We start from the raw sequence: 27,301 nt of genomic DNA, 5'->3' as shown, positions 1-27,301 counted from the left end.
CTGACAGAAGAGAATAATGAATAAACTGACTGCACTGAAAGTCTGCAGCTCCCTAGAATTAGTACTACTGTTCCATCATCTATATATATTCTGCTTCATTCCCTGTGGTAAACCTGTATGTACTATATGAATATATCTTTCAAATGTATACTTGTCTTCAATAATTTTATTACCTTTAGTACTTCCTGTATGTGATCATGAAGCTCCACCTCAGTGACTCGATCAATATGCCACTTCAGTACTTTTATAAGATCTCTGTAATAGCACATCAGAAAGTATTACAACACAGAAGTGGAAGAAGGGTTAACTTTACACATAAAATGCAAACCAATAGTTGTCATATGAGAAACGCTGGCAAAATAAAAGATTACTAGATTTCACTGATCACTACAGACTCAATAGTACACTTAATTTTAACTCTGCTGAAAAGCACCTAATAGATATCTGATGAAATGGCCATGATACCAGTATTAAATATGCAGTAGAATGATTTTAACAGGGATACACCATTTCCTTAAACTAATGATTGATTCTTTTAGTTTAGTAATTACTGTCAGTCAGATAAAAAAAGTACAGACTTCACCTGTATGCAAGTGCTCCTGCAAAATGACTTTCAATGTAAGTGTCCATTACTGGCTTAAAGTGGTGAAACTTGCTGTCCTGCAGCAAATTTATTATGTGAACCTAAATGTGAGAGAAAGAAAAAAACCCAACACTTTTTGTTTTTTGTTTTACTTGGCTTTTAGCTAGTGTTAAGCATGATCACAAAATGAAACTTACCAAGCAATCAAATACTTTTGATCCATATTTTTGAGAATTTTCATCTAAAATACCAAATAAAGTGTCTAGTGTATCTTGAAGAAACTGATGGGAGAGAATAAGAGTGTTGTTAAAAAGATACTTCTGTGATCTATAAATACATTATTTCCTTCATATCATCTAAAAGTATGGTATAAAAAGGTATATACCTTCACTATTTCTGAACCATCAATTTCTTTTAATTTTGAGAGGCAACCTGCAATTTTGTCTGGGTGGGTTCTCCACTTCAGAAGGTCAAGCATATCTCCTGAAAAAACAAAATGCAATATTAAAGCTGGAAGCAAAGCAGCATTTCATATTTTAAATTTTATATTACAGTCCATTCAGCAAAATTTGGCATTATTAAAACAAAACTCCTCCAGATTTGCTATAATATGATCTTCCCAAGAATACATTTTCATTCCATTCCATAATTGCTCCACCAATACAAACATAAGAACATGGTAATGGGCCACTAAAATCACTCTCCTGTGGCCACTCTATTATGCAATCTCATTCAGATAGTACCTTAAATAAAGCAATTATTTTACCCTCTCTCATCCCATTGAAGGATGCCTTCCAGGCTACCCTCTGAAAGATAGGAAAGATCTCCTAATTACTAGCTTGAAACACTCATGTTTTTATGTCTTTTTAAAGATCAAATACAATGCCTCTAAGATCTCACTTGATTAACAAGAAAAAATCTCTTCTGGAAAATGAACTATCCTGAGCTAAAAAATATCTGAGTATGTCCAAACTTCCTCCAGTTTTAATTCCTTGCCCTTCAGCTTTCTTAGACAAAATGATAACTACATTATAGATAAGATTACATCATTTTCTACATCATTAGCAAACTCATACATCTTATGTAAACACCTGCTAATTATGTTCTAGAACTTGAGTGTCTTTAGATAGACATATTTTATGTCACCATTATGATGCTTCTTCTGTTTAACACTATTCAGCTCCCTGGATAAAGAAGAATCCCCAGGAGTCTCCACTAGTATATCCTGCCTTTTCTACCATTAGAATCAATCTAATTTCTATTCTTTCTTATTAATTATTTAAATCAAAATTACAATGCTTTGCTGTATCGTATTTTGATTTTGTCCCTCTTAACTGATGAGACCTTTCAACAACATATTAGCAGAAAATTCTCAGACTTTAGTGAAGTTACTCTCATATCCACATCCTTCCAGTCCTTTAAAACAAAGAAAAATCCCAGAGATTTCTTCATATCAAGAAGTATTTTCCATCTGCTCCAGAGGGAAATTCCTTCCTCTGTAATGCAGCCTTCCAATGCCATTTTAACTTTTATTTGCCTGATTGAAAATTCTTATTTCTAATCTATATGTTTTCTTATGTGCTGCATTGTTGAACTGCTGCATTTCCTCTTGATAGTAAATAAAATAATTTTGAAAAGAAATATTAGTAAGTTTATTCTGGCATGATTTGCCTTTAATAAACTCATCTTACAGCACATCTGAATTAGTTACATGTTGATTTTTTCATCCATGATTTCTTGTAAATACTTGCATAAAATTCACCAGGAACGGATGGCCCAATGAATGTACCTGCCCTTCCACATATCTTAAATTTAACTTCTACATTTAATAGTCTTTAAACACATGTTATTGCTTCACAGATGTACTAAAAAGCCTACCTTGCTATAAGACTGAGAATTTCTTGTTCCATACCATTCAATACCCTAAAATAGCCTTGCAAACTTGGCTTGGTTTTTCAGCAGTTTTTCCTTGCTGAACTCGGGCACATCTGCAGAGCTCCTTTCAAGCTGTGTTCAGTAAAAGCTACATATATTCTTGACTGTTAAATTAAAGAAATTCCAAATCCCTTTTATATTCCAGTTTACTACTGCCACACTTCACTGACCATCTTTTCAGAAATTCTCTATGCCTAGTGGTTTGAAGCAGAAAACCTTAATCACCATCCAACTCTTCCATCAATTTAAGCTAAACTACAGTCTCGCTGATCACTGCCCTGCACTGTGTTAGAAGGAGCCAGGGCTTCTGAGGTGTTCTCAGTAGTTATTGAAATAAGAAGTTAATAGCAAGTTTTCATCTTGGTTCAGCATCTTTTTGGCTGTTTTTTACCACAGACTGTTTTCATACTCAAGTAATATTTGAACAACACCCATCTCTGTATCATCCCTTTCCTGGTTTGCTCCAGGGAAGTTCCTCTATCCCATAAAAAATGAAGTAATAATTTTTACTTTATTAACACTAAATAAATCTCCATCTATATTCAAACTTTGCTGTAGATGTTAATGGCAAACAATCAACATAAGATTCCACAAATATTTTGCTGCCTTAATTGCTTTTGATGGACACAGATTGTTTTGATGCATTTTTGTGTTACATCTTTGTTTTACTTCAAGCTGTGCTGGCATGGGAAAAAGACATCCTTGAGTTGCACCGAGTGATGAAAAGTCTCACATATGCATCAGAGACACATCCCAAAGATCAAGGACAAATGATAGCTCTTATTATTCTTTCTGTCAGGAATTTTTAAAAAACAAGATTTACAAATCCAGTGAACTACATTTGTCTTTTGGTTAATCAAATGTACTTCCACACTTTAAGCCTCAGCTCAAGCTGACGAGTAGCAAGATTAGCTGAACGTGTGAGTTCAGAGCAGAAAAAATATTTCTTTACAGATTTGCTGGAGAAACTTAGTAGAAAATAGTTAACACTCAATATTAGGGATTTGTTGGGGGATTTAAAAAGAAAAAGAAAGCAAATGCAAGACACTCACTTCAAAGGACTTATTTCAAGGGAAGTGCTAAGGACGAAACACATTCTAAGATAACATTAGCAAATAGCCCAAGCATAAATGACATGAATAGAAAATCTGACATGTGAATCACAAGGGGAACAGATAGCAGCGTATCATGTAGGAAGAGATATGAGAATATAAAATTGTCCCCAGAAATAGCCCCACTAGGAAAGCATAGTTTTGGACAAGGGAAAAAGTCACTGGTGATGATTAATTTTGCTGAAGAATAAAAATATTTCCAATGCATTATCTTCAAAATAATCAAGGCCTGTATATTGAAAATAGACTACACCTGACCTATTATCCCTACCAAACAAAACACATCCCTTCTAAGAGCATGTAATTTAAATCCAAGGAGCTAAGTTTAATAGAAAGTTTAGAATCATGAGTTTAAGGAAGTGGTTTGGGATGATTTTCCATCTCGCTCATGTAAGTCCTGAGACATCAGAAATTGTCTTGTTATGACAGAACTACACTTCAGGAGGAAAAGAATGAATTTCAGAACTGGCAGTCAGGTTGCTTCTGTGGTCACCAACACTTCCTCCAAATTAGAATTATTTGGAAATCTGCCCAGTGCTACTATTGTTTTACTGATTCACTGTTGTGTTTTTTTTTTTTTTTAATGCAGCTCAAAGGATTACACCTCTGCCCTGCTGTATGCATGTTGCTCTGCTGCTGAACAGCTGAACCAGGGATGCCCTGATCAGTGCTGAGAAACAAGAGAATGCCAACAGCTAAAATATTCAGACTTACTGGAAGGATTCTGACTCTCTTGCAGCCAGTGATCCCTAATATATGTCAAAAACTGTTTTGGTAACTACTCAGTAGAAAAATACTGTGCACTCACTCACTCTTTTAGGGCTTTATAGAGTAATGAAAAATAACTAACTAAGAATACAATAAATAACAGCTAGTATACTTTTTGCTAATATTAACTGATTAACTATCCAGGGTCAAAAGGAAAAGAGAAGGAAAAGCTAAATAGCAGAAAGATTAGATAAGGATGCATTCTTAGCCACGATGAACGCACAGACACCCCTGATTAGAAGGTCTCTAAAAGTCATTTGGAAATAATCCTAATAACCTCTCCAAAGTACCCAGGGTAAGGAAGTTATGGATCCCAACAACTAGGAGTCAGCCTCTGTCCCCCAGTCCCCATAATTTTAGTATGCATGAGAGCTGATGGCATGTGGTAACAATCAATGAGAGAATGACAGCTGAGTAAAATTTCCCAGCAAGAGAGTAAAGCTGCAGCCTAATTCAGTCACACCCTTTACAAGTCTGGGTTTGGAGTTCTTCACCCCATAACCAGACAACAGAATAATTTTCACTTCATTTTCAGACTGGACATTGTTATTTGTAAACAATGGATGAATCTCTGAGACATTCAGAAAAATCTCCAAACTTAAAAACAAATTTAAAAATAACCAGCAAGTTTCAAAAATACCAATACAAATGTTTACTAAAAAAATTAAATACACAGATTTTTTAATCTTGTATTTTTTAATACATAAGCTACATTCTCTCAGGGATAACTGAAGTAATGCTCACATGACCAAATATCCACATGCTTTGCTCTATGTTCATTTTCTGAGCATGCAATAGATTTTGGCAAATTTTTGTTTAAAAGAATGGGGATTTGGAAACTCACCAAGATGAACTTCCCAAAGAAGATCCTTGGAGAAAATATGAGCCTGTCTATTGAAAATATTTCCACCCTCTGAAGTACTGCTGAAATAATTGTTAACTCTTTCAGAGCTGAAAAGGGGATCAATATTATTCAGATATTCTACACCCTCTTACTCAGAATATGGTTAAAAATAGGAGGAAATTTTATGCCCTATGTCACACATCTATTTACAATAAGTACAAAATAACTCCTGTACTGTAAATAAAAATTAGTATTACAGCCCCAGACAACAGGGCAACTATTTATCACTGAGAAACTTGTAAGTTCCAGGCAGCACTTTTATGCATGTGTAAGTATCAGTAATGTAATTCCCTAAATCAAGGCCTTTAACTGGAGCAAATTTAGTCTCTGATTCCCTATAGCTACCTTGGGGAAAATCTTTCATTGAGTAACTTTCATTACTAAAGTAATTGCTATGAAAATACAAAATGGGTGTGTGCAAGGAAACAAGCCACTTACTGGTTGCACACAGTTCTATTTTGCACACTTGCTATTAAAGGGTGAAAATTAAGAGCACTATTTCAATTTAAAAAGATACTCTAGTTTTTGTCAAACATCTATAATTAATTTGCAAGCAGTCAGCAATTTTATCATACACAGAAGATAGGTAAAGTCACAGATATTCACACAGAAGAGTGATCAAAGCAATATAAAACTGTGGCTCTATCAAAGAATGGTCTGAAGTGTATCATGTATTACCAAGCCAATACACAATATTTAGAAATTTTTGGAAAACTGTTCTACAATTTCTTGGTTTAGCTACAGGTAGTTCAGTTATGGCAGGTAAACAAGAACCTCAAGAGCTTTATACATACTAGTTAAGAACTTTAGTAGAGAGTGTAAACACATGTATTTAAATCTGCTATTCCTTATAGCCAGTGTATAAGACTGTTTTAAGTAGTAATAAATGGTTGTTGGTTTGAAGAGAAACAAAAAAGCAACATATGCCTAATTAGAAAAAAACTGTTACAGCCTAAAGCTGACAGTAAGTATTTCATAAACAATTGACAACAATCAGATTAAGAGGTTTTATAAAGCAGCTGGGTTTTGATAGTTGATTCCAGAAGTGCTGCATTTGATTCCAATATCACGGTCATCTAAAAAGCATTCTTAAACTACTTAAAAATAGTGGTTTATCATCATCCATTTGTTTCCATCTGGATATAAAAAAATTATGAAGAAAACCAGTTCACAAAATAGATAGAACATAAGCTTTTTTGAGTGCATCCATGCTTGCTTGGCATGGAAAAAACTAGCTATCACACTCATTTCAGCTCATCATATTTTAAATAATCAACATATCCTACCATTTTGTGTGAGTTTGGTGGAGCAGAGAAAGGATGTAATCCAGAAGGACTCTTTAGTGGTTTTTACTGCTTGGCTGTTGTTTCCTAGGGATATTCCCTTTGAAAAGGGGAGTTTGAGGTAGCGACCAGAATCCTGAAGGTTTGCATTTTCTTCACACTGTGGAAACAAATGAGTTAAAATAACTGTACTGCACAAAAAAATTGACTAAATCTCTAAATTATATGAATCATTGTTTCTCTGTCAGAAACTGAAGAATTTCAACTATGCCTCTTGCAACTTTGGTTTTAGAACATAGCATCATATTTGACATTCAAATTAAACAAATTTGCACAAGTTACATTAAATGAGTAGCTGCAAATTTTATATTTTAGTTTTCAGATAAACTCAAATTTATCTGGGAGCACAAAATCCTCTGAATAAAGTGATAACTCTAACATTTGGAAAGAAAATTACACAAAGTTAAAATAACTTACCTTTGTGAAATTCATTATAACACAATGTGATATAATAGTAGGACTTTGGTAAACCAATGCACTGAAACTAGATTCAATTGCAGTTTATAGGAATAGTCACCTTTTAGGAAAGTGAATATTAAACAATCAGTACTGGATATTTTAATGGTGACAAGATTATCACTCATTTGATAATCAGTAAAGATTTTCTTAACTTACTGTCTCTGGGCATTTAAAGTAGGTTCCAGTGGAATCATTACAGCTAATGACTGCTAACTCAAATTACCTTGTGTACAATTAGCTCATGGGTGCCATCTGGCAGAGTCCTCCCATTTTCCTGCATCAGGGGCACAAAAGAAAAGCCAAACAACTTCTTCTCACCCTTTTCTTTTGCTGAAATGCATATATAAATAGCAGTAATTAAAGACAATAGTATCCTTTTAAGACAAAAAAAATTATACAATGCAACATAAGCAAGTATACTGGAGCTGCAGCTAGTCAGATGAAGATTAACTTGAACTGCTGTTACAATTTGCACATCGTCTCCTTTTTAATCTCACTTTAAATCAGAAGGGAGTATTCTGAAATAATTTAGTATATATTAACAACAAATAATGTAAGCCACCAAATATGCAATCTTAGCAACATATAGAAGTTTATCCTCCTCTGTTAAACCTGTCTCTCATGGTTGGAATGGAGAATGTGGAACCAGTCACCAATTTTTACCCCAAAATCATCTCTAAAATGTTTCATAATATTTTAAAAGTTTTAGACATTTGTAAGTAAGGAAAGCATTACAGAGAAAGTTCATGCTGCTGTCTTTTCCCTGAGGTGCTACAGAAACTTGTGTGCTGACTGCAGCCATAAGGGGAGGACTAGCAGAAGTCATGAGCATCACTCACTGGAACAGTGCCGGAATTCACAGCGGATGTGAGCTCCTCTGAACTTATCCACAGGAATAGGAAGTTTCAGCAGCTCAGCCCACCTGGGGCCATTGTTATGATAAAGCACAAAAGAATGGTACTCGCTGGCTGGTGGCTCTCCAGAGCCAAATGAGATAAAATCCTAATGAAGAAAAAATATGATTAAGGATAGATTAGTTCACTAGTAAAACATCATCAAGGACTAATCTTCCAAGGAAGACTATTTAATGTTTACATTCATATCATAAATGCCAAATGTGGTACAATGTTCAGTATCTTATAATCCTCAAAAACAGCAGCACTTTTTTTAATGTTTACAATTAGAGAATTATAAATGGCAAGAATTATTCACATAATTTAGAACAGAAGTGTTTATCAGAGTGTACTGGGTGATCAGAATGTGGATTCCCATGACATAACACGGTCCTGCCCATGTTATGCCCCAGCAAAACAAAGAATGGAACAGAGACCAGAACAGGCCAGGCTTAAGATCTTCAGTCATCTGAAATAAGCCTGGAACCCTGGCACTATCAGTGATATGTCCCAGCATTAGAAAATAAATTTGGATTCTGTGATCAGGAAGAAGCAAAGTGATGGCTGCCTTTACAACACCCATTATGGACTCTCCATTGCAAGGTATACAAATGGATTTGTGCAATGTCCTGACTCAGATATATCCATTAATTCTCTGTGGGAAAGGTAAGGTGTAGCTTTTGCAGTTATAATATCAATATCATATTTTTGTTTAATACACACACACACACACACACACACACACATATAAAAATTTATCTACATTGGATGCCATGGATCAATATGCACAATTTCACTTCAGATACACAAACACACAATTTGAGCCAGGCTATTTTTGTAGCCTTTCTTCATTGTGTTACCCCACAGCCATGAAATTATGCAGAACATATGAAAATACAACTTCCAACTTTAAACCAAAGCAAAAACCATATAAAAAATATGTGAGAAAAAGTTTCAATGTGAACAGAAATCTTTTTGATACAGAAAAATTTTGAGAAACAGACATCTATTAATAATTAAAATTTAAACCATTGCCTGTTTGTAAGCCGTCACCAGCAGTATATAATAAAATTTGAACAGGATTAAATGAAATTAAATGGGAACATTATTTTAATTTTTTTACTGATAAATGGTGCTGACTTCTGCAGCAAGAATCATTGACTTATTAAAATCAGACATGAAATTCAAAATTATCACAACAAATTGTTCTGTGTAACATAAAACTTTGCATATTTATAAGAAGAATTCTTAGGAAATACAAAAATTTCCCAAATTTGATCTGCTTCATCATTTTTCAGCATATTAATGGAATCATCAGTTATTTGGTTGACAATTTTATGTGTTTATCCCAATCATGTAATTCATCATCACAATAAAAGAAACATATATTAAGGTTTTATATAGTCATTTTATAAATGTTTTAAGCAAAGTGGAAACACTTAGAATTCCCTAAGACAACGAAGATAAACATGTCCTTTCCAAAGCATTTTTGTATTCTTCAATCAGTGCCACAAAAGAAGACTTACATATGAAAAAGAGTATCAAAATTAACTACAGCAAGGAAAAAATTAAAACAAAGATACCTTTAAAATTTGACCACTGCTGTCCACCACATGCATTGTCACTTCCACATTTCTGGCCACACTTTTCCCTCCTTTTTCAAATTCTCCTCTTTCTACAGTGATATACAAATCATTCCTCATTTCACCTATCAAAAAAACAAACAGAATAATGTGTCCAAAAGTCAGTCCAGCTTGCTTACTTTTGCTTTCAGTACTTCAGTAGATTTTAATTTTATCTTACAAAGGATAGTGCTTTCATTTTGTGTTCCAAAGGATAGTGCACCCAGAATTTACCAGTATTTTCAGATTTTAAACAGTAATTGTTTTCAGAAAGCAAGAAAATGAAAAGATTTGATTTTCAAATCCCTCTCAAAAGCCAAAGATTATTTGCCATACTAAACCAATTCTAGGGGCTTCTACTCATCTTTTGGGTCTGTTTGGTCTTTTCACTGGCCCCTCTAGCTATACTGAAGCCAGTGTCTAACTCCACCTCAGTTCATTCTTCTTCTAATCTATGGCAATATTAATGTACTTCCTTTCACCTGTAACCATTACAGTTCTCCATTTAACTGATTACAACTTTTTTCTGCTTAATCTTAACAGGAAGTGTATTATTTTCAAAAGGAAAAACCAAGAGGTTGGTGTTCTTTCCATTAGAAGGGCTGTCTTCCCAGATTGTGAGTGGTACAATTTGTAATCTAAAAAATATTTTACATTAATAGGGTGTTCCAAAGCTTATGAGGAAAAAAATTATTATTATTATTATTATAATTATCATTATCATTATTATTAACTTATTTTTCGCTTGTTGGAAAGGCTTCTGAGAAATTAGACTCTTCATCAGGACATTTAAATTACAAATCCAATACAGACACTACCTAAGTACCCTATGGTATATCCAAGTACCGCTAGCATATCTAAATTTATTATTTGCACATTCATGCAGTATCATGCTAAGTAGTCTGTCAGAACATAAACAGATCATATGGACAAGATCAACAGTGATTTTATTTTAATTTTAGTTGACACAAATTGAAAAGTTTGATGAAAAGGGGAAGTAGTGGTTGCAGTGGGGGCAGGACAGGGAAAAGCAGTACTGGTGGTGACTGAAGTGCCATAGTAGGGAAGCCCCTGTTCTGTTTAATGATGCTGAATCTATTTGTGAAGAGTGTAAACAATCCAGCTCTTGACAAACATTACCAGAACTATTTGAAGCAATTGGACTTTACTTGTGAAAGGAAGAACAATGAAGAATGAACAGCATCATAATCAGGAGAATTTTCTAAAATTCTTATTTCTGGACTTCTCTGAAACAGAAATTAAGAATATGTGTTTTCTTTGGGAGAAATGCAAGTTTAGTGAAGAGGGAATATCATCTTTTAATAAGGCAGATTTTCACTCAGCATTGCTGAAAGTGTGATAGTTTAGTCTATTTATAGGTGTGCCACTCAGAAAGCAACCATGGGATGTGAACTTGTATTGTGGGTAAAATTAATTATAATATACAATTAATGCATCTTCAATTTCTAGCTTCATTTTAATTTGCAAATAAAATTTGACTTACTTGAACTTTACACAATACTCTCATCTTTCACATTTCTTGTATTTTACAACTCTCCAGTGATTTTTAAGTAACTTGCTATAGTCATCTAATATTTTATAATATTATTACATCACTGGATGCAAAATAATTAAAGGATTCCACCAAAGCACAATCTAAATTATCAAAAAAAAATAAAGAAGAAATTGCCACATCACGAATCCCTTAAGACCCATGCCCATAAACAAGGGGGGAAAACTGCTATTGTATTAACTTATTATCAGTACCTGCTCAAACAATCATGGGCAGATGCTAGCATACAGCTAGACAGAATCAACGGAACAAATACAAATAGTATTCACAAAATACAGATAGTATTCACTTAAGAGTGTCTGAAAGAGGATGAAAGAGCCGAATTACTATTAAGTGCTACCACCACATCAGTCTCTGGTTCCTGGTGGGAAACAGGTTTAAAATAAGCAAAAGGTGATAGTTATTCAGGTGATGGACAGCAAGACTTGAAAGAAAAAAAATCAAATGCAAAAGCAATCTCAAAACAAAATACAAACACAAACCCAAAGCTTTCTGAAGGACATTATGAATGTAAGTAACGTAAAAGGGTGAAAGGAAAGGATGGAGAAATTGTGGAAAAAAGATCAGCTACAGGATATGAAACAGGCAATCATAAGGACTCGGGAAATCCCTTGAGCTGAAAATAGCTGGAGGCTGGGAGAGCATCGGGGGTAATTACCATACTCATATGTACATATTCAGCTTTTACTTTTTCTTAGGATTTCCTTACAGCAAGGGTCCTCAGTTAGACAGACCCTTAATCTGAGTCTGTAAAGCTGCTTTTATTGTTTATTCAAGCAATTAAAAAAAGCCCACCTAAAAACTCATTGAGACCACCATTAAAACAACCAGATTACGATTATTTCTACATTTAGTACTATTTCATTATAAAAATTTTATAAGTTAGAATAGTATGATTACCAAAGAGCTTAAAGCATGTTGGGTCCTTGCTTAGCATATGCATATACTGGGCTTGGTTCTAGTCAGTGCTGCCTCTTGGTTCCTTTCAAGTATTTGACATTGAGAAAAAATGACAACACACATTATTCAGAAAAAGAAGGTTTGTTATAGAGCCAATTGGAGCAAACAACTTTTAGGTGCAGCAATATCTCTTTAAAAATTAAATTGAATCCTACATGCATTTGTGCTATATTATTTTCATTTATCAGCACAGATCTACTTCAATTTTCCATGGGATTTTCACAGAAAGATAACCACAACTGAATAAGCATTTCCACCACAAATGTAATGACTTTCTCCGGGTGTAACTCAGTGAAAACTGCAAGTTTTCCTTTTAAATAAACCGTATGGGATTTAAATGCAAATGAACATAACAGTGGAATGAGATGCCCTATTACCAGAAGTGTTGAAGGTCAGATTGGAAGGCGCTTTAAGCAACCTGACCTAGTGAAAGAAATTCCTGCCCATGTAGGTGGGCAGAAATATTAATATTTAAACATCCCTTCCAACTCACACAAGCCTATAATTCCATGCAAAAAAATAGGAGAGCATTTTTAAAAGAAGTCATTGGGACTCCACAGAAGTGAAGGAGGCTTTTAAAAATTGTGTTTCAATGCAGTTAATTTTTTTAATCCAAATCTGTTGTTTTACCTTTTTAACTGCCAGAAGAAATCAAATTACAGTGAAAAAACACAGAGGTATAGGGTGTATTTTCTCAAATATTTACCTGCTGTTGGCTTAACAGAGCCTTGGCATAGTTTTTAATCAGTGACATGGAAAGATAGTTCAGGTGAATCTTGCCCTGATTTCTCTTCATTCAGGAAGATCTGCTCTGTTTTCAATGTCTTGAAGAAACTCAAGACATGTTGGTCATGTTAGTGAAAGAAAATATATATTTTTTTTTTCCGTTATCATGCATGGCAAATTAAACCTAGGAGGAGACTAAGCCTCTTATGCTATATGAGAAATAACCATGTATTATAAGGAAATGAATAGAAAAGCAGAAGGTAGATGACTGAAATAGACTGGAAAATTAATTTTTAAAAAAAGTAAACTCTGGACTATGCATCACAGTCTGAACCAGGTGGATACAACATCAGCTTCCTTTCCTCAAAGTATGTAGCATATCTGGCATTCTATAACATCTACAGAAATGTAAGGTTCTATGTAAACTTGCCTCCTATCTGGAGGCACACAGATATTTCACTCTTGATTTATAGCACAATCATTATTTGCAACCAAAGTATAAGAAAAACAACTCTATTGAACTTGCACAGTTCAGCTATGAGTCCTGAGATGTTAAGAACTTTACACCATGTTCCTGGCACAATATCTGAATAAACAGAATATAAGCTCATAAAATAAAAAAATCAACAGGCTTATAAATATCAAGCACAAAGCCATATCAGAAAACAGGTGCTGGCAAAAAAGAAAATGGATTTGACAAGTAAATGTCACACTGGAAAGAAAATCGGAATAAAAACCTAGAAAAATATATTTAGATACCAAATTTTTAAATTATTTAACTATTGATATAATTGGCCTGGAGATATCCTAATCACTTTTACTTTCTCATTGTTAAAATGCCATTTTTCAATCTTCCTTAACAGAAATTCTCACTCCAAAAATTGAGATTTTCTATTTAAACTAAGGGCATTCATTTGTGGTGCCACTTCCCATAAAAAAACATTCTAAATCCTCTATGAAGCATTCAAATATCAGCAAATTGCTGAATCTATCTATACACCTTTAACTGATCTTTCTTATTTCTGTTAACTATAATTACACATTTCATTATACGAATATGCATCATTTTTCTGTGGGACCTTTGCCTTCACCAGTACACCAGACAGATTAAATCAACTCCTTTTCACTAAGGTAGTCAATTACAACCATAAGTAGCACTGAAAGGCCAAATCCTGCTGAATATCAGAGTTCTGAGGTAGGCTTTGAAGATGGTACCTTCAGCTAAACTATCTGCATTAATCAAATCTTATAGGTGTAAGTGTACTGAGACTTTTTACAGTGTTACACTTCACCAAATGTGAAGAATCACTACAGAAAGAGGAAGGGCATATTTCATAGTTCATAGATTCATAGATTCATCAGATTTTAATTACTGGCTGAAAGCATACCTACAGAATTAAATCCCTATCAGACAAGAGGCTTTAGATGAGATGAAAAAAGCAACACACAAATTCCAGCCAATTTCTGCGCTGCGAAATACAGTGTCTCCTTTCCAGGCTTGTTTCAGTGAAAGCATCCAATGGCTGTTTTCAGCATAAAGTTTGGTACAGGAAAAAGCAACAGAAAACAATATCAAAAATTGTGCTCAGCTTTTGAAGTGACAAACCTACCTCTACCTATAATGATACTGAGTGCTATGAAAGATCTAGACCACTTGAAAGCATTTGTTTCAAAAGAAAGGGCAGCTCATTTCTCCCTACTCTGATGGAGCATTTCCATTCCCTGGCCCCAGTTATGACAGGTCACTTTCAGCTTTCTGAATTTAGGGCATCCAGACTGTGAAATGAACATTCAGAGAGCAACATCCAGTTAATAACATTCTTAGCCAGAGTCAAACCCCCCTGTAAATCAGCTTTGTCTAGGACTTCCAGTTTTCTGGGTAAGAAACCACTATCAAATAGTGAATCACACGTTTAAAATCATTAAACATTTTCTGTGAAGCTAAACCACCTTGTCTCCTTAGAAGTCAAAAATACTTCTAAACATGTAGGTTATGAGCTGAGTCAACATAAGCTGGAGAAAAGCAAATTAAAGGAGTCGTGTTGCATTTCTGTGTTATTTGAATGACTTCACTGCTTAAAAATCTGCTTATCTTGGTAAAGCTACTTTCTAGACACTATTACAAGGAATAAAAGGCATTAACATGTTACAACCAGCATAGGTAAGACAGAGGACTGTTGTACACTGGGTGTGAGATGGTAAACAACAAAGAAGAAATAAGAAAGTTGGTGTTGGTCCCTATGAGAGTGGGAAGTAATAAGCTGTTTCTTGGAAAAAACAGAACTGTCAGGATCAAAGAGTGTATCTAGGGAAGCTGTTTGTTCATTTGACAATCTTGCAATTGAATGTGTTGAAAAGGGGTATATTCTGTCCTAATTACAGAAGTGACCCAATAAACCAAACACTTTGGGACTTCTTAGTTAGCACCCTATGATTTCACCTTTTCATCAAAAACAGGCTGAGAAATTCCTACAAGAGTTTCTAGTATTAAGTGAGAGTTAAAGCCATATGGAAACTAATATTCCACAGAATTTAACAACAACAAAGTCAAGTTGCAGGGGTGTGAATATAGACATAACATTTTGATGTAGCACGAGCTTTCAGTGCACATTCTGTATGGACAGCCACTCTGGTATGTGAATTTAATTGTAAATGAAAGGTGTTGAATTGAAATGTCTGAGCTGCTAAATAGAAATGTGTACAGCTCAGCGTTGGCAGTACCTGCCTCATCATATGGTCCTGTCAATACATTGCTGCTTTGATATGGCAAAATTATCTTGAAAGAACTCTCCATGGGCTAGGAGAGGGAAAACTCCAAACCCATCTTGTCCCAGCTGTAGGTGCTCACCAGGTGCATTATAGCTCAAGAATTCTGACCTATGAAGAAGCAAAAGCTTCATGACTTCAATCCAATTAGCAATGAATTGTACAAGGGCACAAATGAAGGTGAGGGACAGACACCTGATCAGCACCAATTACATGCAAAAGTCTAATACTGGGAACAGGAGGAAAGGCCAATTAAAGTCAAAAACAACTACAAGAAGACTAGTGGAGTTAATGGAGGTCAGCCTTCTTCAACCTGCCAGCTATAAACTACAAATATTAAATAAGCAGTAAAGAGGAAAGAGCCAGGGATAATTTCCAGGCAGGAGATGACAATGTGTGCTCAGCGTCCTATTATGCCCACTGCAGAATTTTATTATGGGATGCCTCTGCAGGATCCCTTTCCTTCATAGGTTGGAGGTTCCAATATCTCTATCAAGGACCTGTGTATAAGCACTGCTGCTCCCAAATGGACCTATGTGTAAACTGTCCCCAGCTCAGAGAGGCTTAACTGCACCCACTGAACTTCAGGTGACAGGAACAACACAGGTAATCACTAGTAAGGAGTAAATCAGATCAGTACAAGTCTCAGGAGAGCCTTGCATGAATGTATCATTTGTGCTGTTATTTTTATAGAAACATTTGCAGCTAACCTAAGCATCAAAGAAATGATCTTTCATCATAAAATTGTTTTTGAACTTACACTGACAAAGCTCTGAGTTGCAACTGCAACATATATATTGTAACAAGACTTCTCATGTTTCAAACATATTTAGAATTGCAGAATCTCTTGTAGCATATTAATATGAAACAAGTTCTTCAACAGAAGATAGCTCTCAAAGATCAAAGGTAGCATCTCTGTTAGAAAAAAGATATTAGTTTGCTAGTTATAACTATTTATATACTTTCTAGTGAAATAAATTTCAATTTTAATGTTTAGTAGGGTAACAAAACACAGCATGACTGTATTTGAACAAGCATCTCTGATATTACTGCTGTTACAGCCACTAAATTAAAAATAAGTATACAGATCTCACTAGGAGCTGTTGTTTGGAACTGCTTTTTTGAAAGCTTTGCTCAGAACTGTAGGTCTTATAGAACCATGAATTGCAAAAGAGAAACATAATTTTGTCTAGAGGAAGTTCCTGTTCATTTACATCTATGTAAAATACAAGCTATGAGATGCTTTATACTCTAAATATGTCTTGAACAGCTCTTCAAAATATTTCAGTTGTAGGGGCTGAAAATCTCTGTATGTGGCACAGACATAATGGTATTAACCCAGAATGTAAATCTTGTGGATGAAAACATTCTAGAGAAAAGATTCTTAGAATACTTTGCAGAATGGGAAAAGAGCTGTGTAGCAACTGCCAGTGGAAGGATATTTAAAAAAAAAAAAAAAAAAAGAAAAGTAAAAAGAAAAAAGAAAATAAGAGGAAATAAAAAAGCAGCAGAAGATGATTTTAACTTTTAACTTGAGGAGAGTGCTAAGGAAGCTTAGTGAAATTTTCCATCTTGCTAATCCCTTTCTGGCAGTTGAACTTTGATGATTTCATAGTCCAACTTCCATGCAATGAGCCAGGAGATCTTCAACTACAGCAGGTTCCTCAGAGCCCTCTCCAGTTTGTCCTTAAATGTTGCTAGGCAGAGGACACTCTCTCTGGGCACCCTGTGCTGGCATTTCTAACTTTCTTAAAAAAATTGGTGCGATGTTTCCTTTTCTACAATCACTAGGTACTCCATGTGACTGCCATGACTTTTCAAATATCATGGAGAGTGGCTTGGCAGCTACTTCAGCCAATTCCCTCAGGACCCTGGGATGCACCTTGCCAGGTCACAGAGACTTAAGTATGTTCAGATTCCTCTGGTGTTTTCCTACAGAGGGATGAACTTTGCTCCCTTCAGTCCCTGCCTTGAGATCCACAGATTTGAGAGGTTGAGAAGAGAGACTTACAGTGAAGACTGAGGCAAAAATATTGTTGAGTATCTCAGCCTTTTTTTCTCATCTGCTGAGACCAGTTTACCAGTCATGTCCATCACAAAGAGTCTGCTTTTCTTTTCTGGCTGAAATACCTACAGAAGTTCTTATTTTTCTTTGCATTCCCTTGCTGATTTCAGCTCCAGCTTTACCTTAGACTTCCTGACCCCATCACTACACAACTGGGCAAAATCCCAATATTCTTCCCAGCATACCTGTTCATATTTTCACTGCTTCTGCATTTCCCTGTTGGCCTAGTTTGACCAGCGTGTCTTCACTCAACTATTCTTTCCTCTTGCCTTCCCTTCCTGATTTCTTACACATTTAATTTAAAAACAAAAATTAATTTTAAAAATTCAAGTTAAGCAATCTAGGAATATTTGTGAAAATTGTAATACAGAAGAAGGTTATCTGAGAGAAGGGCATTCTTAAGGACAGCAGCTCAGGAAGACACACAGGCATGCTGCATTTCACAAAGGATTTCATCACTGTAGGAAATGAAATCCCATCACTGAAACAATTTCCTTTTTGTTTTACATTTTTGAAGATACTGAAATACTGACTGGCTACTTATCAGGGAATATATTCAGAACTTTTAAAAAGGGGGCAAATCTCATTGACATGCTTGAAGCTGCCAGTGAACATATCTGAGTTTTAAAGACTGTGACAACCACCAGTCAGCTGTTCAGTGCTTTTTCCCCACAGAGCATACCTTCACTTCTCCATCACTGAGGCAAAGAACAACCAAGCAAATTTTGCACACATTCACAAGATTTATGAGTGATATACACAAATGACTCAAGAATGAGAAAATGTTTTACTTGGAGCTTAAATACATACATACAAAGAAAAACTCTGAGACTGAGACCTTCTGGGTGATATTAACAAATAATTATTTGCAGTTGTGTGTCTGTATTTAAGTATATTATAGGGGATGGCCAGAAAAAATTAAGGCAATTTCTGCTATTTATATACTAGCAGTCACTTTATATATTATAACTGGTATTCTTGCTTATATATGGGAAACTTAATAAAAATAACTCTGTGTATGTTAGGATTTTGGGAGCATTGGTCACTTTGGTAACACCACTGCCTTTTTATTAATGGATTAAGTAAACTTGGGCATTTAAACCAGAGATGAATAAACTGATTTTTTAGTAGTCCCCAAATTACTTTACTTTCATTTTTTAATAAAACATTATCTGCATTTTCAGCTTTACTGCAGAAACATTCAACAAGCTCTAAGACACACTCACCAGAAAACATCTGATTAAGCAAATGAAATGCCCTTTACAAGGAATTATCAAATGCTTTCAGATTTCAAATGGATTATACATTTATCACATAATACCCAATTGTTCCGTGACCTTTTTCTCTTCCTTTTTACAATGAGATGTAAAACAAGATGTTTTGAACAAGTGAGGAATAAAAGGCTTGTGAACTCTTTTCAACAGGTAACTTTGACCTGTTGACTTTGTCTAGCTTCAAAATAAAGAAAATATTTCCAACAAATTTTGAAAGCCTGTTTACTTTAACAGAGCTAAAGCACTCATTTCTTAGTTTGCCAGTGTTCCTTACCTGGTTTATCAAAGAAAAACTTCCAAGCCATAACTATGCTTGCATACACTTCCCATGCAACACTGCTACTTAGTTTATACTAAGTAGAATGCCAACTTATTCTTCAAATACTATAAACTGCAGAAGACCCTTTCTCCCATTCCTAATTTCCAGAGATTTTAAATCAAGGGAAGTACACTTAAATTCTGGCTTGTCTTCCCTTTGCATAGTTTTCTTCTATTTTTTCCTTCAGTTTCTAATGAACCAAAAAAATAAGACAGGGGAGATGGAAAGGAGAAGGAAAACAATACACACGTTCCTTGCACTTGTCTAATCAAATACATCATACCCTTCTTTTCTCCAGTGACTTGTAGAAATGTTAATTCCTTCAACAGATAGGATTAAAGTTTTTTTAAAGTATTAAAATAGGATTTCAAAAGCAGAGGATATTCCCCTAGAGTACTACAGTTTTGTGAAATGTCAAAATGCAGGGTGTGTCTTTACTCCACCATACTGCTCAAACGTATTTTGTGTAACTAATATATCCAGTGGAAGAAATTAAATTCAAACTGTTTGTACTTCATATAGTATAAACAAGTTTGGAAAAATTCACTCCAATGCTCAAGGCAGAAAAATGTTGAAGTGTGTCAGATATAGATTTCTTCTCCTAGAATCAACAGCTCTTTACTAACTCCAAGCTCACTGGCAGACACAGACACTTACCATGATGAAGACAACATCTTCCATAGCTTTCTTTACATTTTTGCAGAAACTTTTTCTATGCTTTGAAAGAATGAATGCCTCTAGTCAAAAATCACATAATTGAAAATGAATGTTATCACAAACATAGCATTTTGTGAGACTGTATAAAAAGACAAAGATTCTACTTCTAGTTTTATTTTAAAAAGTTTCTGAAAATAGTAAGAAAGTTTGGTGAGAATGTACTTGAACTTGAAAAGACCTTTTAATAATCCAGATGAAAACATGATAAGTATATTCAGTGGCTTTGAAGGACAGGATCTGATGAGATTTAACTGGACAGCAAAAGGACATCTAATGAAGTTAAAAAGTGACAAATGTAAAGCAATGCAGATGTAATGGTAAAAAAATCTGTTGATTTTCCTAAATTAAGCATATGAAAGCTTAACATAGGAAACTTAAAAGCTTGGTAATATCCCGTGCACCTCATTTTACCTGCTAAATGAGTAGAAATTGCAAAAAAGAAAGACAATGCTGAAGCAAAATGCAACTTTTAGTCTTGGACAGATAAGTTTGAAAGAATGAAAATTCCACTACAAAAATTAATAGTGCAGCTGCATGTAGAGTTTTAGCAATGCTATTTGTCAAAATTTATCACACAAATAGAAAAAGACCAAAAAATTCTGGCCCAAGTATTACAAGCCAAAACTTCTACAGACAGGACTGACTAACCCAGCTCTAGATAACAGTACAGATACCACACTAAGTGTACACTTGTGTACAAGGTAAACACTGGTCAATGTAGAACCCTTGTAGGGATGCACCAATTCTTTAACCTCTTCTAATATCACATGAATTTAATAATTTGGATGAACAGGAAGAAATATTAACTCTTATCCTTAAAGCATATGGTGATCAGATGGCAGTAGTGGTAATGGCATCAGTTCGGATCATAAGCTGAAAAAAGGATGGCTATAGCTAACTGATATCCACCTGTGAAAGTCTTTTGAGATGTCAGCCAAGAGGCCAATTGTTTACACACCAAAAGATATTTTATGGACAAAGACATTTTGAGCTGCTGTCGTCTAGATGTCACAGAGACTTTCAATAGCAGTTTTAATTCAGAATCATCTCATCATATTAATAATAGACCAACCTACATAGAGGAAGTTTGTAGGTAAAATTTGAGGAAGTAAAGTTTGGACCTCACTGAACTGCTTAGTGGAAAAAGTATTCTACAGGAAGACAATGAGATTACATTAAGTGCTAATGTCTCACACTGAATGGATCTTGTCTTTGAAAGTACTAATAGTTAAGACAACAGCTACCAATAAACTACCAGTAATAGACTTAGCACTGTTAATAACAGTGTAGCTTAAATGAAGTAAAGCAGATGCAGTTCTGATCTGGAATGCACAACAAAGGAAGACATGCACCTATATGTATGCTTACCACACAAAAGTTTAGTCTATTTACAACTGGGAGGCAGAGCAAGTATCTTGTGAAGCCAGTTAAGTCCTCATTTAGACAAATAGCTGTGCTAGGGTTTATTCCAAATCTAAAAACCCCAGGAACACATATTGGTAATCAGGCTTATTTATGGAATTAGATAAATGGTGCCAAAGAACATGTACGTGCACGTGTAAAACACACAAGCATGAGCAGCACTGAAGGCATGCACTGATACAGGTGTTCTAAGTCAAATTTGGAAAGAGATTCCATAATACTGAACTACAGAAAATAGCAAAAAAGCTGTTAAAAGTATACAAAGAAAAAGAGCTTTCACATTTCATTACCTATCGTGTATGTAAATTTAACCTAGAGTGCTCCTCAAAAGTATACTCCTCAAAAGTATACAAATATATATATTTGTAAATATCAAATGCGAAATTTTATATACTAAGTAAGGATGTGGTTGTTAGGAAATAGTGAACACAGAAACTCAGTGTGCAAGCACAGGTGTCCTTCAATGTTGTACAAAGCCTGAGAATATTGGCTGTGTATCTGCAGACAACCACACTAGAACGCTGGAATACCAGTGCTTGCATGGTGCCCTGAAATCCTGGTCAAACCTAGAAAATACATATTGATTATCTTCACAAGTTGACACTTTCACTGCCTATCCTTCTTTTGTTGGCTAGAATAAAGTGAATTACCTATTTCACAGCCTTTTTGAATGATAGCCATCTACTTTCTTTCCAGCCATCTACTTCATTTCCTAAAACACTTGGAGTTCTTCATTAAGGAATTCCAAGGGTCCTGGATATTGTATTTTGTGGCTTCAGCCTGTCAAGTTGCAGTGACACAAAAAGCATTACTCTATAAAAACATGCACTATTACTGTCAGTTCTGGTTTGGCACGTATGCTGATCCCAGTTACTTTTCACAGCAAAATCTCCACAGAGAAAAGGATTGGTATGACAAAAAAAGAAGGTCAGAGAGAGTTTAAATACACCAGAATAGGAGAGAGACTTAAAATATGGCATTTCTAAGAGAGATACTGAAGTTTAGCAGCATGAAGCATTTCTTATTGAATAATTCAAGAGAGTCTTATTCACAACACTAACCTAAGTGCTAATTAGCCACAGGAATACTCTTTCAACAAAAATATAAAATAAGATCTAATTAATGGCCATTTCTAGTGGTAAAAGATGAAATTCTCTAATTTATTTGTGAAAAAAATAAAACACACTAGAAGAGAAATAAAATGAAAGGGAAGCTTTAAATTAAAAAAGCATTTCAAAGGCTAGGTTGCTGAGGGCATTTCAGGGCCTAGGGCTTACTGCTCTGGTTAGTCCTTGAAATTCATCATTGCAAGATTGAGACAATTATTTCTCTTTAGGAGAAACCCCTTCTATGCCAGTAAACACAGAAGTTGTACATAATTTAAACTGATGTGTGCATACAACTGGACAGAGAAAGCAGTACACCAAAACCCATATATATTTTTTTTAAGTAAAACAGTGAAAAAGTGAACCTGCATAATTCTTTGAAACTGAATCAAGAAACTCCTCCAGCAGCTGATTACACTGTACTGTTATAACATGTTTCTTGCAGTTTAGAACATCACATTATTTCTCAAGTGGAAAATGAGGGGATAAGAGATCTATTCATAGCAAATTTGATAACACAGAGCAGCAGGTCACTAAATCATAGATAACTGGGGAAATTATTCCTAATGGGAGTTACAGTGTGCTCAGTAAAACTGCTTCCACTGCTATCTGCCAGACTATTTACAGCACCCATTTGATTCAAATTTCAAATCCAACAGTAAGACAACAAATAAAGCCTAGCTAATAAGCCATAAAATTTCATGTGAATTGCTTCCATTAGGCATATATACAAACTAGCTTCAGTTTAAATGGTACCTGACTTATGCATTTCATTATTCTAAATACTGCAGTCATACCATTTTCATTGCAGTGCTGAAACTGTTTTATTAACTTGTGTTATGTGCATGTTTTAAGTGACCAGTAGTGCTGATCAAGGATGCAGAAGGACAGATGTTTAATTGGCAGTAAACACAAAAGAGTGAATTCTCAGTTATCAAGTTTCAGGCAGAAGTTCAAGAGAAATACCTGCCCACAGCTAAAGCTGAGCCTCATTACTGAGTTTCAAATGCCTATTTAAGACCTCCTCGACTAGTGAAGTATGAAAGTTTATTTATTCTTGCCTCAGAACACTAGTTTACTTCTGATTTAGGTCCACAGGAATGCAAAGACAGATCTTTATATGAAAGTGTGTCCCTTTTAAAAATCTGAAAGTCATGAGGAAGATTTACATTTGAGAAAGTCAAGACTGTGTGCATACTCAGCTAAAACTAAGATGTGAGCTCCTCCCTGCAACATTTCTCAGCAACAACATAACACCATAATCATGCCAAACTGATCTGCCTGAAAGTATGCTTTTCCTTTAAAGAGACATTTGCTGTCTAATTTTCAGCAACCCACTGAACCACTGAAGTTTTAAAAAATTTCATTTCAGGGATATACCTACAAATTCCTGTACAATCTTCTTCCTGTATTTGCTTCTTCACATTGACACTGACACAATCTTTCCACCTTTCTTAGCACTCGTTCAATTACTTGCATATTTTGTCAAATAATATAAGCAAAATGAAGTCTCTACATCTATAATATTATCCATGTCCAGTGATTTCCAGTATTGGAGACACAAACCTTGTGAAAGCAGAAACTGTACAGTACCAGTGAAATTGGCCGTGTCTTTATTTAAAAAGTTACCAGCTCCTATTAACAAAATGTTCTGCTGGTTATCTTTTTACCTGCATAGAGCTCAGCAGTCTTCACTACAAAGTGCTCAGCAGCACTTCATAGAGCTCAGTCATCTTCACTTTTATAAAAAATGAAGATCTCAAAAAAAAGCTTCTAGAGCCATAAGATTTTTGACACTGGCATAGCAACTATACAGTATAATGTAATGAAGCCACTGGGACACAGTTTTCTTCTATTTTTATGGAAAAATGGTAATATATAAATTCTCAGGAACTGTTTAAGAAGTTTCAGAATACAGTATTCATTTGAAAACCAGCTGATAAGCAAGTAATTTCTCACAAGTTCTTTTCTTTTATTACTTATTAGGATAGTTTGCTTTTTAACTTACCAGGCATTATAATATTGGAAAAACCTAGTTTCCGTGTTATGGATACTCCATGGGTAAATCTAGATGTATACTCCCTCCTAATTTGTTCTATGTCTCCATGGAGCAACTGAAGAGAAACTGCCAGACCTGAAAATTAAGAGAAAAACTATGAAAAATTAGATATTCAAACATATTATTATCAGCATTGCTTTAAAATTTTGTATATTTGCTAGTATATATGCATTCTTGAGAACAGAAAATTCAGAGGAAGTTTAGTAATAACAAGCCAACCAACCTCAATTTTTAAGTGTATTTGTGAAGGGTATCAACATCGAAAAATCAGTAAAGTCTTGAAAACAACAACCCAGGAAAATATCAGCAAATTATTACTGATGTGTAATTGAACCACAACGACAGGAACAGAAATTATGTCGGTAGGGATGGACTACTATTTTTAACTAAAAAGAGAACTAGGAAGAGGTCAGCTTGGAGAAATTTCAATCAGATTATTTGTCACCATTTTAATTTTTCACTTCCTTCAATGTAATCCTGCCTTTATTGGCATGCAAGAAAAATGGTCCCGGGCTATGGGTGTGACACAGAAGTCACATCACAGTGTATCACTTTATATCATCTCATATAAAGTTATATAATTTATTCATCCAAAATCTGAAGAAAAAAATTCTCATAAGCTAATATAGAATAATCTATATTCTTAGGAACAGCAATTTCATAATGACTGAAATGGTGATTTTTGTTCAACATTTATCAGATTTAATCAGTCACACTCTTTCTTATGTTTGCTAGAAGACATGCAAAATGCAAGGATGGCCATATAATAATTTTCCAATTTTTAGTCCTCTAGAATCAAGGAAGCATAACTTCTTCTACTACATCTGCAGTATACAAATAAATTGCAAAGAGCATACTTCATTACAGTTGAGATTACCAAAAGCAACAGGCATGCCTTTTGGTTATTTCAAATATAATCACTGAGGCGAGTGTCTGAATGATAGAGCTTGTAAAGATTAATCTTGCCTGACCTTCAGTGTTACTACAGCATATCCTGTGTCAACATACAGATCAAGGAGAAGATAAAAGCAAACTCTGTGTATGCACTCAACAACTGGAGACAAACAGACAACTAAGAAGAGTAATAATGAACTTGAGATTAAGCTGAAGCAAATAACATGTACAACACAGACTGAATGACAAGGTCATCAGTCCTTTTGGCTTTGAAAGAAATTTTCCCCACAACCATGTTACTGTTTAGCTGAATAAATTCACTTGAAGTCTGGCAGTTCCTAAAATCAGGGCTCAAAATTCTGTGCCATGTACTGCCAAGTCCAGGCTCCTGCAGATCAGATATCTAATTACCATGACAACTTTTATATTTTTCCTCTTACCTACACTTGCATTTTCTTATTTTGGCAGCTCCAGAGAATGTGATACTCTGACCAAACTTTCCCTCTCATGAAAAACAGCTTGCCTACACATCTCCAACTGGGTACATAAACAAATCTTACAAGGAAAAGCATTCAGTGAAGTATTTTCTATTTTAAGGACTGTATTTAATGCCATGGATATTAATTATTTTTGTAGGGGAATTTGCTTTATGGTTATACAGTGAACGACCTTTAGGAAGAAGTGACAATCATTATTTGGGCAGGTGAGAAAACAAACTGCACTGTGGCTAGCTGCCAGTACAGAAGCTCAGTACAAAGTCATACAGGCAAAATTCAGGCTCTGTTAGAGCAGGTGAAAGGTTTTTCATTGCTGTAATGGGAATAGCTAGGCTGGGTATAGGTCCCTGATAAAAATGGATATTAAGCTCACCCCCAATCTTGCTGCTTTAATATTTTAGGAAATTGTTATACACACACGTATAATCATGCCCTCATATGCCCCTATTGCACTGTTTCCTTGGAAACCTGAAAAATCTATTTGCTATTGTTACAGATCACATCAACAACAGCATTAATAAGATATTGTACAGCACCTGGTGTAAAGTTATTGTGTTTTCTAAACAAAGGTTGAAGTCTCCAAATCTAATTTTCTTTAAGTATGAACTTCACAGATTTCCTTGAAGAATTTTATTTAACTCTAAAATCAGATGTCATCGAAGGCTAAATAGTATTAACTTGAGAAAAAAGCTATCTGTCAAGGATTTGAAGTACTTGCTCATGCAAGGCAAGAAAGATATAGAGCTCTGTATTTCATGACATTCATTGCTAGAAAATTGAGTCAAATTATATATCCAAAAGCATCAAGAAATCTCTCAGTGTACACACCTGAAACGCAGGTAAGTAATTTTACCCATAGTTTAGATACATCTTTGGAAAACAAATGACATGCATTCCCCAGCTTTTCAGAAAAATGAAGAACAACTGGATTACAGACAGCAAAGTTACTTAAAAGTGTTAAATAGTATAAAGAGGCCAGTAAATAGAAGTGAATGAAAGTCAGTCAAAATGGAAACAAAGAAAGGATGCACAGAGAAGGAAATCTCAAGGACCTCCAAAAATCAAGTCTTCAAGTTAACATTTTGCCACAGAGGACCCAGCTGTCAAACAAAAGGGAATTGCCAAGAAGGGAAGTAGAACTGATAAATCTGGTAAAATGCTAAAGTTCAGAGCACACGTACTTTTACATAGTAAATGAAAAGAACACAATTCCCAGGTAAGCATTCAGATTGCTCTGTCAAAGCTCCACTAATTTTGCAAGACACCCAGGCTACCCTCCATTAAGGACCTAAAATCATAAGAGA

General features: G+C 34.9%; 1 protein-coding gene across 4 annotated transcripts in view; it reads right to left on the bottom strand.

Annotated features, from left to right (window-relative positions):
• Nucleotides 1–27,301, bottom strand: part of DOCK4 (dedicator of cytokinesis 4) — a 221,515-nt gene that overhangs the window by 71,809 nt on the left and 122,405 nt on the right. For all 4 annotated transcript variants that reach the window (XM_021545259.3, XM_021545261.3, XM_021545260.3 and 1 more), the window contains exons 13-21: nucleotides 24,556–24,681; nucleotides 9,581–9,705; nucleotides 7,944–8,106; nucleotides 7,328–7,434; nucleotides 6,589–6,745; nucleotides 969–1,066; nucleotides 781–864; nucleotides 584–684; nucleotides 174–255 (exon numbers count right to left, since the gene is read on the bottom strand). In XM_021545259.3, the coding sequence (XP_021400934.1) occupies nucleotides 174–255; nucleotides 584–684; nucleotides 781–864; nucleotides 969–1,066; nucleotides 6,589–6,745; nucleotides 7,328–7,434; nucleotides 7,944–8,106; nucleotides 9,581–9,705; nucleotides 24,556–24,681 (1,043 nt within the window). The remainder of the gene's footprint in view (nucleotides 1–173; nucleotides 256–583; nucleotides 685–780; nucleotides 865–968; nucleotides 1,067–6,588; nucleotides 6,746–7,327; nucleotides 7,435–7,943; nucleotides 8,107–9,580; nucleotides 9,706–24,555; nucleotides 24,682–27,301) is intronic.

This window comes from Lonchura striata, chromosome 5, assembly GCF_046129695.1.
Source record: "Lonchura striata isolate bLonStr1 chromosome 5, bLonStr1.mat, whole genome shotgun sequence".
NCBI lineage: Eukaryota > Metazoa > Chordata > Aves > Passeriformes > Estrildidae > Lonchura > Lonchura striata.
This window is presented reverse-complemented; position numbering and strand designations above follow the sequence as displayed.